Source organism: Micropterus dolomieu, linkage group LG20 (genome assembly GCF_021292245.1).
Source record: "Micropterus dolomieu isolate WLL.071019.BEF.003 ecotype Adirondacks linkage group LG20, ASM2129224v1, whole genome shotgun sequence".
NCBI lineage: Eukaryota > Metazoa > Chordata > Actinopteri > Centrarchiformes > Centrarchidae > Micropterus > Micropterus dolomieu.
The window spans coordinates 17905985-17922643 of NC_060169.1; the positions used below are offsets into that span (position 1 = coordinate 17905985).

At 40.4% G+C, this 16659-nt stretch overlaps 1 protein-coding gene across 4 annotated transcripts in view; it reads right to left on the bottom strand.

Annotated features, from left to right (window-relative positions):
- The window catches only part of dennd5a (DENN/MADD domain containing 5A), a 41181-nt gene that overhangs the window by 22835 nt on the left and 1687 nt on the right, over window positions 1-16659 (bottom strand). For 2 of the 4 annotated variants that reach the window (XM_046032364.1, XM_046032365.1), the window contains exons 2-4: window positions 6600-6665; window positions 5663-5772; window positions 3969-4653 (exon numbers count right to left, since the gene is read on the bottom strand). In XM_046032364.1, coding sequence (XP_045888320.1) covers window positions 3969-4653; window positions 5663-5772; window positions 6600-6665 — 861 coding nt within the window. The remainder of the gene's footprint in view (window positions 1-3968; window positions 4654-5662; window positions 5773-6599; window positions 6666-16659) is intronic. The other 2 variants (XM_046032366.1, XM_046032367.1) reach the window with 1 other exon arrangement.

The window sequence follows — 16659 nt, forward strand, 5'->3', positions numbered from 1 at the left end:
TGCTTATACACACGTGAGCTGTTTCTCAATTGGTGTTCTTCCGTACTTACACTTATTTTGGGTGCATAAGTGCGTTCACACTGACAATTATGGTAAAATGCAGTGCACTATGAGTACCGGGATGGTGCACTCATACCAGTCAAAAAGTTGAGTGTGAAACGCGGGACACTTCTCACCCTAAACTGTCGCCAACTTGGCTACGTGGCTGGAAGGGGATGGAAGCAGCCGCTGTTGCTCCAGTAAACACCACACTATACAAAGTTATACATTTGTTTTTCCCCCACTAAGTACCACTATACTCAATCTGAGACAACACTACCCTGTCAACTTCATGCACAACGCAAGTTAAGTGCATAGGGCCCGATTTACTAACATCCTGAATAAAGAGTACTAAATTGCGTGTGCATTGTAAAATATTGCATGTGCAATTTTAGTACCTGTTATGGGTGATTTACTAAGAATTATTGTGTAGATGACAACAGGAGCAAACACAATGGAGGTGGGAGTATTTAAATGAGGGTTTTGCGTGTTTTAATGGTTTGGAGAGTCGGGAGGGAAAGCAGCCACAGTGTAAAAACCTTCGTTTGTTTCGTTCAGTGCGTCACGAGTATGTGGAAATCGTATGTACCTGCTCATCCTGCCTAAGATTGCACTAAGTACTTGGGACAGCACACCTGGAAAAACTGCTTTGGAAAACCCCAGCAGAAACAGATACAGTATGCTGGAATGACCCAGACACAAGGAAATGCCAGCAGATCGTGCTTCATCCAGCCAGAGGAAACAATCACCGACCGTCCGCACCGTACCTGGTCGCTCCGCGATCTCCTGTCCCTGGCCCTGTACGCACCCTCTGAAATACCTGCAATGGGTTGTGTCGCTATTTCGACCGGCGCGCAGTGAACAATTGGTGATCGTTCCCTCTGGCTGGATGAATTTTACGCGTTCAGTACTGCAGCTGGGGGCTCTCCGCAGCGCCCCGCAACTTTTCTAAACTCTTCCATCTCATGGAGAAAAGAAATCAGGTCGAAACGAAAATTGCTTTATTGGCATGAATGTTAAAACAACAGTATTGCCAAAGCTAAAGGAAAATACAAAAAAATTCTATTCATATAGTTCATCGAATAAATAAAATAAAATAATTGTATTTCTATATATTAGATATAGAATAACATTATCTAATATTGTTAATTTCTCTACGTTTTCTTTCATTACAGCTGTGTCTCCGTCTGGCAACGATAACAGCAGCCATCTCTGCGCAACACTTGGCGGTTTGCACCTTCCTTTCAAACGTATTAAATACAGAGGCTGTTGCACTCACATGAAATTGTGTTTAGGCTTGGTAGATCACATTGCGTGTAGTAAATAAATGTATTTGCATGTTAAGCCCCAAACTGCATATTCATTAAGGCAAAAGTACTAAAGGAACAACAGGTGCTATCTTGCGCTTTTGAAAGACGTCACTCTGCGTGCACACCGTTAGTAGACCAGCTTACGTGCTAATTTGCTGGTGATATCAAGTTTGCACACGTTTTTACTCACGCAAACCTTTAGTAAATCTGGCCCATAGTGTACACAGTGGACTACACTGAATCTGAATTGAGACACAACAACGGATACATATCCACACTGAGAACTGGTAGCAGTTTGGACTTGAAGTGATGCTTAAACTATTCCGTTTAGATACTGAGTGCAAATATATGCAGTACAGCAGGATAAAAATACACCCAACACACAGAAGTGAAACTGCTACAGGACTCACACCTCAGCACTTTTCTGATCAAACAACTTGTGTTTGGTGTTCACTTAAAACAGCCTCAGTTTGTACACTGGCAAAAATGGAATCTACTTACTGAATTTGATCAATTAATATTTACATTTTGCCAAAGTGAATGTAAAAGCCAAAGAGCCAAAATTCAGACACGTCTCCCTGTCTGTCGGTGTAAATGTCCAGTTCTTACAATTAGTCCAGCTTCAGATTTATGCTTTTAAACTTCAGCTCAGATGGAACATCTCTGTGACTCAAATGTGCGTTGTGTAACTGTAACATCCTCAGTTCAGATCTCTCCTTCTTTCACTCCCTGATCTCTCTCTACCCCCCTCTATCCTGTCACTCAACTGCACAAGTCACATAAAGACAGAAAATGCCCATAAAACAACAATAACACACAACAGCTTAATTGTAGCATGTCACAGTGGTTGACACATGACGAGCTTCCTCTTTGAGAAAGACGGAAGCAGCAGACAACATCTGAACATCTTTTCTTCTATGGCTTCAAGAAACACTGTCCAGCCTTTATTTATTTATTTTTAACCAGAGCTATGAATTCCATTGCTATTTTAAGCACATAGTACAGTCGTCTCCTTATTTGCAGAGCATCCCTCTCTTCTTTGTGTGTGTGTTTAAGTGAGGGGCATCTTTTCCTAACAATCCCTCGTTTCTTCTCAGTGGAAGATTGCCAAGGCTTAACTCTACACAGCATCCGTCACCCGTTCTGCAGCGCTGAGCCTCATGGGGGAAGAAATAGAGGCATGATGTCACTTCCAGCCAATAATAATCATCCTGCATCACTGCTATCCTCCCTGCCTCTGTGTTACCTAGCAACAACACAGCTTTCCCCCTTAAGAGCACCCCCCCCGCCGACACTTTGTAAACCATTTGCCTTGTCAATGTAATGGAGCCAATCACCACACCCAGCATCCTCTGCTGATTCTCTCTCTCTCTCTCTCTCTCTCTCTCTCTCTCTCTCTCTCTCTCTCTCTCTCTCTCTCTCTCTCTCTCTCTCTCTCTCTCTCTCTCTCTCTCTCTCTCTCTCTCTCTCTCTCTCTCTCTCTCTCTCTCAGGATGAGACGAACAGCAGCAGCCAAAAGAGGCCTGCTTAGCCTAGCAGCCCAAATTTGCTAACAAGACGAAGCTACATAGTAACTCACACACGTTTACATGTGAGTGCTGGAGGGAGCTGCCTGTGAAGGGTTGGGTGGGGGCAACATTTACACAGGCTAGAACTCACACTGCATCACTTTAATGGAAACACTCAACAGGTTATGTAATCTCCTCGATATCAACCATTCTGTGGTAGCCTTCGGCCGTGGTTTTTGTCCCTATACAATAACCATGAAGATGTTTTAAATCCTACAATTTCTGAGATTGAGCTGAATTATGGAGCGGCAGTGTAGCAATGACACATAAGGGGCAGCATTTACTTTCCAGTGACAACAAATTTTCTATGTCAGACCATGAAATAGATTTAATGAATTTAATGAGGTTAAATGAATATTGACGAGCACAAAGAGCATGTTTTGTTTTTGCCACTGAAGACCACATTGAGCTATGGTGTTCCTATGAAGCTATGGTGAACTAAGTAACAAACTCTCAGTATTTAGAAACCACCCAAGAAATTAAAAGATGAGTCGAAAAAACTATCCCTGAATAAATAATCATCAGCAAAGTTGTTCTTAAGGAGCCAGTATAATCCACGAGAAGTGCCAGATGGTCGACTAGCCTCAAAAACCTCCTGTCCCCTCCCCTCATCTTACGAATCAATTTACGACCATCTGAGGTTTTCTTTCTCTTTTCCTGCAACTAAAGCCAGGCAATAGACAAAAGTTTAATACATGATATGACATTATAATAAAAACTAAATATCTATAATGTTTAAAATATTTTGCCATTTGCCAACAGGGAGGAAAGCCCCTAAAGCTACGTCAGAGTGTAATAACCAGGTCCCTAGATAATATCTAGTCTCATGTCATGACACTGATATGCCTCCCAGCTCCAGAGACATCTGCTGACTGCCTCTACTAACAGGATCACATGACCCCACTATTCTCAGAAAACAGCTGTTACAGATAATGCATTATTCTTTTCTTCCTTTCCCACATCCAGCTTTTTAGAAAATGTGTACAGTGTTAATGAATTGTGTCCATACTGCACAGGATGTCAGTGTAATAGTAGCAGGGTAGCTACTTACGTTGTGAGTAGAGCAGTATCTGCATCTCCAGCAGGGCGCAGGTGAACAGCTGAAGAACGTTCTCCACCCCCAGCAGATTAAACATTTCACCGATGGGAAAGTCAAAGAGAGGCAGCTCAGATGTGCTCGGCCTCTGGCACACCACGGGCCCGTAGACGCCTGAGAACTTCAGGGACCGCCCGGAGGGCGGCTGGGGCACCTCATACAGAATGTTGTAGATGTAGCTCTCCAGCGGGAGGGGTGGGGGCTGGGGGGACGTGACCGCCTGGTGAAGCTGCTGCAGCACTTTCCTGCAGGCCTGAGGGAAGGCCATGGGTGTTATCAAGCAGATGCACTTAGACACGTACAGCGTGTCACGACTGATGTCATACGAGTTGAAGCGCTGCAGGCGGGAAATGGCGGGTGCAGCGTGGAGCACGGGACGAGGCTGGGAGTGTTGGTGTCGCTGGTCCTCGTGCATTTGTGGCGAGGTGGGAGTGTGCAAGATGTCGTACTGCTCAGCGTTGTGCATGTGGTAAAGGGTCTGCATGGCGCTGCAGATCTGCTTACTGGTCACCTCTTCGAAGAAGGTGAGGGCAAAGCCGTAGGTCCGAGAGCCGTCCTCCCTGGTGATGATAAAGGAGTGGAACTGAGGCTCCCGAGAATCAGCCTGCGTCCTGAACGCCAGACCCTTTGGCATACAGAGCTGTGAGAGGACAAAGACGAAACGTATCAGAGGCTTGAGAAATGGTGAGGGGACCACATCAGAACCTAAATCATTGTTGAGAAGACAAGTTATATGAACTCATAATGTCTGTTCTTCAGAAATGTATCTATTTCATTCTCTAAATGAAAAAGGGATAGCTATAAATTTTGGGAAATCTGTTTATTCACATTCTTTCTGAGAATTAGATGAGAATCAATCACTACCACTCTCGTGCAGTAAGTACAGAGCTGGAGTTGAAAGGTGATAAGCCAAGCTTATCATAAAGACTGAAAACTGGGGGGGAACATCTTGCCTGGCTCTGTCCAAAGTTCACACAGAACCTCTAAATCTCACTAACATGACGGATCTCGTTTGTTTAACAAGAAACTGTTTTGTTTTTACACACAAACCGTTATGTAAAAATGACAATTTGACAGAGTTATGTCATGTAATTGCTACATGACTAGCCTGGCTCTCAACAAAAGTTGCTAAACCACACAACTCCCTCTAAAATCACCACATTGTTTTTAAACAACTATCAAACAAATAACATAGATTTTGTTAAAATATAATTAACACATATATTATGTTAATTAGTGCACTTTAGAGGTGATGGTAGGTTTATTTTTTACCTTTGGACAACGCCAGGCTAGCTGTTTCACCCTGTTTCCAGTCTTCATGCTAAGCTAATTGCCTCATTCTAGCTCATGGAAAGAAAGCATATTTCCCAAAATGTTGAATTATTCCTTCAATAACTCTGAGCAAACTAACAAAATAAGCTACTGATATTTTCCTTTTATACATCTTGGCATAACAGCGGAGCACAGTTGAACACGTCAAACACCAACTTTATTCATGTGATTTTTCATGTATCTGCCGCATCATGATATAAAGGAAAACTCTTCATAGTCTGTGATCCTGACATCAACCCCATCAATCAGCCATACTATTTAATAATAATGATTAAAGGATATGAACAAAATGTTGTATGACTGTAAAGAGATCCTACCATGCCCACTGCATCCTGGTCAAATGGGTTCCACTCAACATTGTGGGGAAAATGTGCAAGAACTTTGGATTTAAAGGTTCTCCGCAATGGACTCTGCTCAAAATTCTCACCTGAAAGTGAAACAAACAGAGGGAAGAGCAAAAACAAATAGAGTGCAAACAGTTAGCACAAGTTTCCCGATTATGGTGGAGGAGCAGAAGAACACAGTTTGATCAGAAGCAGGTTAACAGTGCCAGACGCAACTCCGGAGGAAAGAGCTAGTCAGCATATTTGTCTTGAGAGGAAGATTGTATTGCATCATGTAAAGCTGTCATCTGCATTCTGCTCTAAAAAGCAAAAATAAAGTACTCAAACAGGGAGCATCCAATACTCCAAAATAGATAATTTATCAGTGAGATGGATCTTGGATAGATACGCATTTTAATGCTTCTTGACAGCTTTAATGGCAATACAAAGGGAACGGACAAAATAATCAATCATAGAAAGCACAAACTGAGTTGATTTGAACCCAGAGTAAAGCAGAAGTGATGCACACACCAAGGCAGTACTGAAAAGTCATTCAGAATGTAGGGGGAGAGTAAACATTGACCAAGCAATGCCGGCGCAGGCAGCACTGGGTTTGTGTGTGTGTGTGAGAGAGAAACAGAAGCAGTGATTGTCAAACATCAACTCATTGTTCAGCTGCTGCTGAAGGATGTGAGGGAGAGGGAGGGGCGAAAAAGAAACCAGGAGGAGAGAAATCAGAGTGCGCAAAACAGAGAGGGCAAGTCTGCACACCTGGGCAGAAAAATAACTGCGAGAACTCAGAATTTGAAGTAACAAAAAAGGGCTGCTGAGGGGGAAAAAAACAAAACAAGGTGTGCCAGGTTAAAGGTTGAAGCGTTACAGCTGAGCTCAGGTTAAGAGAGGGGAGGTGTGTGTGTGGTGGGAGGGTTACCTTCAACTGCCAAATTTCCTCTGGCCCCATCTCTGAATTTAGTAGCTTCTATATACTGGCATAAAGCTACACAACAAATAAAACAAAAATATAATTAAAAGCCTGGTTCTGGATGGGTAGCGCATCACTTCTCAGTTTTTGTGCAAACACATCCTGACAGCTCTGCTCTGAGGAACAAGCTGCACACAGACACAGGACATTATCGTGTCAGGTGGGTATGCTAATTCGAGCCAGCTGGTGGGGTTATGATACAAGGATACAGAGATACTGTGTGTCAACGTTTCCTCCTCTTCTAGAGATCATGCAAATCCATACTACAGCTTGTATTAGTTACATTGTTACCACAAAGAGTCTGCAGCCATGCTAGCAACTCTGCGAGGCTGTGTGAGGCTAATGTCAGCATGCTAACATGGCCCACAGTGATAAAACTATCATGCTGATGTCTTCCATGTTCACCAGCGCAGTTTAGCATTTTAGCACATTAACATTAGCTAATTAGCACTGAACACAAAGTACAGCTGAGTTCTGCAGGTATTCAGTCTTTGGCCGATGTACTAGGCAAACTGAAATTTTGACCCGATGACGGCACTAGATGAAAAGTTAAGGTAGCAATATTTTCTGTCATTATAAATGCTGTTATTTAAAGGATAAGGCGGGCAATATGCTGTACCTTTCTTACTGTTAACAAATCCAATAAAAAGACCAAAATGGACAATGAATTGATCTTAAAAAAGTATTGTCTGTGTAGCCGAAGAGTGATATATCTTACTCCTCTGTGCCTGAGAGCTCCACTGTTGTGCTAAAACATTTTTAAATAAACACCTTAAAGACTCATATCGGTGCACTGGCTGACATGTTTCTTTATTATATGGGTACCGTAGTTTATTAGTTAAGTGTAGTAATCTTCCTCTAGTCCCCAACAGATGCGGTATTTACTCCTATTTGAGTAAAGTTTGCTAAAACTACAGTGCCCTGCTGTTTTGGGGAGTTACTGATTCTGTGACCTGAAGATTTATTTCTTTAGTAGAAATTAATCCTTAGTGCCACAATCGGGCTAAGAAAGCTGGAAATTGAGAAACCAGCCCATTCTTGGTTTTGGTCTTTTTAAGGAATGTTGACAAAGAAAGATAGAGAGTAATGTTAGCCTCATACTTCATAAGTATTTTATATGTTGTGACATTTCAACAGTTTGCCCTTTGAATCTCACTGTGAATAAATATCTGAAAGTGAATTCCATCAGCAGACAGTCATGGGGTACACTGAGTAAATGGCTGCTCTTATATTGCAGACTGTCTTATTGCAGATCCAAGAGCTGAGTTAGATTATCTAACATTTTACATTAAAAAAAGAAAAGAAAAAGAAACCCTTTTTGCAGCCAGGAAATGTTTTTTTTGCTGTCCTCTTCATGCATGACATTTGCCAAACAACAATGAATCAGTCCTGCTGGCAGAAACACCCATTCATGCAGCATGTCAAAGCCAAATGTGAGCTGTGTGACACATGCCATCGACTCTTTTCTAGTTGCACCACATCACCTTCAAACCAAAACTGCTCTCAGGCTGATGTGGCCTGCGAGATGTGAAACTAGGACTTTCCTCACTGGACTTTTTGTGGACTACCTAGAGACAATGAATTTTTATTGCACTTTCAGTATGACTCAGTAGTGACACACACACACACACACACACACACACACACACACAGGAAGATGAGAAATGATGACTCTCTCAACTCCCTTCCCTGATGATTACATTAATTCTCTCTGTTGCATGTATTTGAACAAGACACTAATGTTTAATCTTGGAAAGCGTTTACTGAGAATCCTAGTTGAAATTTTGGGGATGTTCTGTCTTTATTCATGTAAGAGGTTGGTTGACAATATCTGACTCCAAATGTGTATCAGTGGTTCAGTGTCACCTTAGCAAGCCTACAGTCTAATCCTTCTCTAAGGGAGGTGTCGAGTGGAGCAACAAACAAGTTCACATAAGGTTCACACATAAGGACAGTGAAACGAATCCTGGCAAGGGAATAAAAGTCTTAAGGATTATGTGGTTTAATCTGTTGGTTACTTTCATATTCAAACTGCCCACAGGGAAGAAACTAGGCCAGGAAGGCAACCCAGACTATAAAAACGTCAGCAGCCAAAGATAGGTCAGACAGTGAGAATATTATGATTGGAAGGGATGGGAAAGGTTTCTTATAATTCGATGTTGACCCGAGAATTGACGTTTAATTGCCATATTTTAAGGCGTAGAATTGTTTTTAAAGACTTTTTTCAAAGAGGATAAAGAGAAATGCCGACATAAAAAAATAACTTCCGTTGCTCGTGAGCTTGTGCATGTAGGTCAAATTCCAAGCGAGAGAGTGAAAACAGACATGGAGCACGATGACGTGACTGAAGCTGTTTGTAAACTCAGTCACGGCAAAGTATTGCAATAACGCAACAAACTTCTGGAAGCTTGTGGCAGTGGAGCAAGTTCAAGGCGACGTGTTGCTTTACTCGACCAGCAGCCTCGATTATTGTTCCCGTAAGTGATTCTGAGTAATCAGATTTTCAAGCATCATGGCTGAAGGGGATGTTCAATTTGCATAACTCAAGCCCACCATCTGCACGCAGCAGGCCTCTACACTACTACAGGGAAGTTTGTTGATTGTGAAAATCATAAAGTAATTATCACAGCATTTGCAGGCAGCATATTACAGGAACCTTAGTGAGCACAACACATTCCCCTCTGACATGAAGTAAGGAAAGCGTAATACAGTGTTTTCATAAGGATAAATCATTATTAAATTGAATAAATGATTAGAATAACTTAACAAAAAGGTTTCCTCTGCAGTGTCACTCAGTTTGACAGGAGTGTTGTGATTATCTATCTATCTGAGAAAACAAAAGATGACTAGACAAGAGAGAGAATGTCAGATAAACTGTTATCATATTGTACAATTACGACATTATTAAAAAAAAAAAAAACATTTTTATGCCTTTATTAGAGACATTATTCTTATGTCAGGAAAAAAGGGGACTTTGTGGTTTAAGGTCAGTGTCATAACTGCTAAGCCACGGGGACACCCCAAACCACACCACAATTAAATGTTAAAACTGAAACTGTATTTGTGAAAATGAAAAAAGGAAGGTGGATTTTTATTGAAGGATTTTTTCAAACAGAAAAAACTTTATGTAAATGTTAAAACTAAAAGCCTAGATGCAAAAGCTTCAATTGGAAAGTGTAATATGAAAATGAAAACAAAAGCATATCCAAGAAAATTGGGAAAGAGATGAGATATTTCCCTTTTAGTTTAAATTCTGGTAAAACCATAGTGGCGTAGGCCTCAACTGTAACAGTTTTACTTAGTCTGTTCTCTGGGACAAATAAATTAAAACAGAAGAAAGATGCTGACATTGTACCTTATCCTTATTTTTCCACACAGGATGACCTGGTTTATCAAAGTTTGCTGCCTCTTCTTTCTCCAGTGCCCAGCCGGCTGAGACTACATAGGTGTTCCATTAAACCAATGTCTTCACCTGGTAATTAGTGCTAAATACAAGCCAACAGGGGACTGCGTTCTTCAGCATGAGTAGCAACAAACTCTCCTGTAAACATTTTCTTAATCAGTCAGATTTTTTCAACAAATGGACCGTGATGGCAAGAGTGTGTGAACCGGTAGCAGTGGGAGTAGAGCGTCATCGAGCTCTGGCTCCTCGCCGTTTTCCCTTGTCCTGTAAGCCAGGGACCGCCCACAGCTCTGCACCCCTCCTGTGCTCGTACACCCTCACACCTACTGTAGCATGGCCCACTAGGCTCAGACATAAAGGGACGTGCCTCTCCAACTAGAAAGCTATATCTTCAAACATGACTCGACTTGACTGCAGCAGAATGTGATAGAGACACTGTTAACGCTTCAAAATAGCGCAGCGGCGAAAAACATTGACACTTATCCCCCCCCACCCCCCACCCCACGCGAGGACCCGGCAATGACAGAACATGATTTTTTCACTTGTTACAGTGTGGGAAAGGTTCCTCAACTGGCACTTCAACCTTGCTGTCATTCCTCATCAAGATCAGGGTGGTAACACCACTTACAGGCAAACTGCCAAAATAAAAGTAAAAAAATATGTCAAGGAAATCCTTTAATTGCACTGGACCTGCTGGCAACCCACAGATTATAGCTCAGCACATTAGTCTCAAACTCCCTGTTCAGAAAAAATACAGGAAATTATTGTCTTGCCAAAGAACCTGTGACAAAACACCTAGCTGACAACATCAAGGAAGGATAACCCCTTGTTGGCAAAGCACGATGTTAACCTGTATATTCCTCAAACTCAAATTTATCTTTTTATATCTGGATTTGCTAACAGTTGGCTTTAAGCAAATTAACACCTATACCAACTACTTTGGCAGCAAATTCTGTGTTCAGTGTTGCAAAAATGTCCATTTAGCTGCCAACCTGGTAATGTTACATTGCTTAAACAAAATCTTACCGACACTATGAAAACAAACTGCTTTTCTGAATCTGATGTTATACCTAAGACATTAGATACTTTTATTGTGAGTCTTTAAGTCTTCATAACAATCCATTTTTACAGTGCACAGTCATACAAGAAAGAGAACATGTGTCAGTTTTGCAGCCGTTATTACTGTTATCAATTGCACCTGTGCTTTCCCTGCTTTTACGAGTCACAATGTCTGCGGTGAAAAAGGCAAGTAAACATTTTCTGATGCTGTTTAAAGTTTGTTCATGTCCATAATGTCTGTAGACACGGCAGTAAAAAAAGATCAACATGTCGACATAAAGTCATTGTGGTTAAAAAAAAAACTAAAAATACAGATTGGGTCTTTCATTGTGAACTTGAAATAAGAAACAAAGATGTCTATCTATAACACATCTACAGCTAAAAGGAAGATGCTGCAGATGAGAAATCTTTAAATGATTCACAAATTTGATGTAACGTGACCGAATGAAAATTCAGCTCACAAAACATCTGTGAGCAGCGACAGGACACGGGACTGCATAGAAACCTGACTACAGAAAATACACAGACGGGAAAGAATGTAAACCTTCACCAATCAGGAGCACATCTAAGTGACTGACAGCCATCCCAAAGGGAACAGCACTGATGAGCAATAGATTAAGTTTAGCCAGGAAAACACACATTACTCACCTGGGAATGAAAATGATCAGTTCATGTAGGTAAATAAAACTCAGGAGTTTCCTCCACATTAAATTTAACCTGAATACAGCAGTGAAATGACAAACATGCATGCACTTTTATCATTAACTTCTGAATATATTAGCTAATAAGTTGCTTGCTACTGAAATCCAGATGAACTGTGTGAGTTTGTGTTATGTGAATGAAAAAGAAAATCACAAAAGTAAAACACTGGGCCGTGCCCATCCTGTAATCCCATTTCTTTTCGTTTCTCTAATGATATCTTGAACATACAAACACAGGACTCTCCACAATAATGTAAAAATCCTACAGGCTTATATTATAACTGCCAGTATTAACTGTTTCAGCTTTGTTTCTAAGAAATCATGTTTTAATATGGCTTAATACTACAATACCCATGAGCCTCTACTGCCACAAAGAGAAAAGCCAATCAGAGCTGTAGGACAAAATTATGAACTGGACACTGAAAAATGAATTGAGTTGCTGAATTCATCCAAAAATCGCCCAGAATCTAAAAGTAAATTGATCGTTTCTTGCCAAAATGCACCTTTGTCGTGGTCACAGTTCACTTCTCCCCCGACGTTTTAATATCCACCGCGTTGGACCTGCGACTTCGCATCAAAGAACCAGATATTTTCTAATGCAGTACTTTTGTACTGACGATCAAACCGTCAGTTTCATGCCGATCCAAGTGGTAGAAATGCTCCAACTGTGAGTCACTGAACATTGTCTATGGGAAAAATAAATGGGACCTTTACTTCTAAGAGCAGCGGCGCGGAAATGGCTCCTTACACCTCCCAACTCTGTGATGAATTGATAAACAAAAGGTTAATCTACAATACAACTGATCACTAGTCACAGCCCTAAGAGCAATTATTTCCGCACTTGTGGCCAAGATCAAGATAAACTGCAGCTTTAAAGCCCTGTGAAATCTCTAATGAGTCATTTTAAATGTCCCCGATTCATTTTTAAGCAAATTTTTAAAAAACACTGACAGGAGACCCTTTACAGGGGCCATAAATAAACATTGGAAATATGAAAGCCCACATTATGCATTTAAAGCCAGCTTTCACGTTGAGCCATTCATCCTCATTTGTTTGCCAAGTAGGATTGTGGGAGAGGCTGCCTGGGAAATTCAAAAGGATATTTAGCATTTGAATAAGTGGAGCCTGTGTGCGAGTGCACTTATGTCCCTCAGCTCCCTGTGTTTCCAGTGTGGCCTGTGAGGCTGCAGTGTCATACATATGCTAATCAGGTCCTCACTCTGCTGCTGAACACTGTGCTTTAAGAAAGTTTTGGTCATTTCTTTGTTTTTCACTGTACATGAAACAGCATTTGCACTATATTAAAAGAGAGGAACACTTTCGATTCTCTTAAATCACTGGAGAAGAGTTTGATTTAGCTCATTCATGGCACCATGTATCAATCAACAGTAAACAGTTTTGTATGCAAAGTTTGAGGCAAGGTTACTTTAATTCCTTCTAAATGTTTCAATTATTGGACGTATAATAACTGAACTAATGTTCAGTCATCTGTTCCATAGTCTCGTTTTGTTCTAAAACCCAAAGATGTTCATGCATGACAAAGAAAAGCAGCCAATTTAAACAATTGAGACGCTGGAATCAATTAAAGTTGGCCAGCAAGAAAACAATGACTTAATTAAAAGGATATTGAAAATACTTGACAATGTATTTTCTATCAACCAACTCATCGATTAATAGATTATAATTTCCTTGTTCTACCCAACCATCAGTCCAACACCCAAAGATTTTCTGCTTACTATCATGACAAAGAAAAACAGCAAATGCTCACATCTGAGAATCTGGAACCAGAGAATGACTTAAGTTATTAATCGATTCAATTGATTTGGTGTCTGATGGACCAACACATTTTTTCAAATCTGGTATTCAAATATTTTTCAAAAAGGTTATCGGAAATATTTCCTGCTTAATCCATCCACACATGAATGATATCTGGAACATCACAGTATTACCAAGCGTGTGAAGTCTTTTGATTTCATGATTGTGAAAAAAGACACAAGGATCCCATCCAAAGTAAAGATTCAAATATGAGACAATGACACTCTCATGCCGGCAACAATGGGAACAATTTGCATTTTTGTCCTCATCTTTGAATTTAAATGAAAAGGAGCTCCTCCGTATACCAACAGCAGATATTTTGCTGACATAATCGTATGTAACCTATAACCATGGAAAATCCACACCATTTCCTCTCTCAAAACTGAAAGTCGATAAGGGTAAGCTCTTAACCTCTTTCTACAGTAAACAGCAGCGAGGTGCAAGTAAGTAGAACAGCTTCAGTAACGTTTGACCACAAAACCCCAGTTTGTACTGCTGTGCAAGTTTTCACTCGGTTACATTATGTCTAATCATAAAGACCTAAAAGAACCCCTGTCACACATCTAATGGCAGATCTATGACAACAGGAAAAATGTTATTCCGCGTCATTAAGTCCATTTTCAAAGGGTCAATTGAGAACATAATAATCTAGCTACGGTTATTTAGATGGTTTTAAAGGTGAAAGGGGAAGCCAATCTATGGGCCATTACAAAATCTACTAATTTGTGTCATCTGCATATGCCAAAAACAAACACGTTGTTCACGCAGCTGATAATGCTAGTGTCTGAGAGTTGAACAACAGCTGCTGTCTAACCAGCTGACACAAAGCCACGTTTTGGAGAATGCTAATCACACACGTTTTCTCTGTTCACACTGGTGCAAGGCTGACATTGAGGGGAAACCACTGTGGAGAGATGGCCAAAAGAGACTGGAAAAAGACGCCTTTCTAAATTAAACCGCATTAGTGCGGACATGGCCGTAGTCTGGTCAACTAGATATACATGCGCTCAGCTTTTGGTTTTGTCCAATTTAAAACAGAATAGTGCTTGGACTTCTGTTCATTTCATATATTTTGAGCAAATTTGAACTCTAAACAGGAACTTGAATTAAAGGAAGCAAAAATAGGAAGTACAGGGATTGAGATCTTCTGGGCAAGTTATTGCTTCAAGGAGGACTTCAAGAACTTCAAGAACTTCCTTACAGCAGTCGACTCTACAGGCCTCTCACTACCCGCAGAGTCATGATAAATCACACAGAGAAGCAAGAGATACAACAGACTCTTCACTAAAGCCTATTAATCACTGTGTTGTGAACAGCAGTTGACTAAAAACGAGTAAGAATGGCTGAACTAATTGGATTGTGGTCTAAAACCAGAAGAGTACAGCAGTAGTGACCGGGTTAACGAGAGCTTATACACCTAGACACAACAGGCTTAAGGCCAGCGCATGTTAGCAGATTTGTACTCGAATAGTTTGCCTGACTGAAGCATATCAACCATCAACATGAGCGAAAATGTCATCTTTTGTGAGATACATAATATTTGAATGTAAATTCATCATTATGCAAGTATATAATTTGAGCTAAAACTATTTTATGTCTTTGTAGACCTGTTTTTTCCGTTTAACATTTAGAGTTTCTCTAAGGATATTAACTAGCAGCAGTGTTGCCGCGGGAAACCCTGAAATTATTTAGTGGGGGAAACGTTGGCGCTAGGGATGAACCGAAATGAAAATTCTTGGCCAAAGCCGAAACCAAATATTATGAAAAACTTCCCCAAATACCGGGGGAACAAGGTTTATTTTTTTTTTTTTTACATTTTTATCCATTTATTTTGCCTTTTTTTATACCATTGCATAAATTAAATAGTCAAAATGTGCTTTTTATTCAGGGTTTCCCACAGGATTTGGAGAGACTATGGCCCGAGAGGGTCCGGTAAAGTAAATTACATGTGTCCATTTACTTTTAATGGACACGTAATATGTTTTATACTTCTACTTATCTTATTTCCATACTGTAAAGACACCTTATTTTGAAAACCAGACATTGTCACATGTGTATCCTCGCGCTAAATTCATCATTAAGTCCAACCCAATTTGATAAATAATGTTGTATGTGGTTCTCATTTCGTGCAACATGAAAAATTAACAGCCTCTCTTCAGGTAGGACTCTCATACTGCAACACGTGTCTTTGTAAAGAGAGAAAATGAGAATTAAGTTGCTAACCTGCCTGTCAGCTCACACAGGTCCATTTCAGATCTTTACATACACAGACACAAATCTTCACTTTGAAAAGTCTAAACACTGCTATTTAGCAAATACAGCTCCCACGTCCGGTGATATCTTGGGTCTGTCACAACTCCCAAAGGACACAAATACTCAAGACACAGGTGGAAGCACCTTTAGGGCAAACTATATTGGCCACACAACTCCAGAAACCATCCGTTACAGAGAACCAAAAGCCTACATTTCATTCACAACCGTCTTCAATTACAGTGGTTAAAAGGCATGAACATTTAAGAATAATATTTTTCCAACTCTCAGCATCATTCACAGTTTGTAAACACAGCATGTGATTGGATCCATTAATACATTTCAGTAGGGGCATAAATCTTTCGGTGTTTCATGATTTGATTCCAAATCGAATCCGGATTCAAAAAGATTTCCGAATCAAAAGGTTTCGTATCCATGCAACAGTGAATGTCTCAACATGCACTTAAGACAATACATGGCCAACAACAAACACTTTTACTCATTAATCTCACTGATCTAACTGGAAGCTAGAGGTGCAACGGATTATTTCCATTGTCAGTTATTTTCTCGATTAATCGACTGGTCGTTTAAAATGTCAGAAAATGGTGAAAAATGTCGATCAGTGTTTCCCAAAGCCCAAGATGTCGTCCTCAAATGTCTTGTTTTACCCACAACCCAAAGATATTCAATTTACTGTCATAGAGGAGTTAAGAAACAAGAAAATATTCACTTTAAAGAAGCTGGAATCAGAGAATTTTGACTTGATTATCAAAATAGTTGG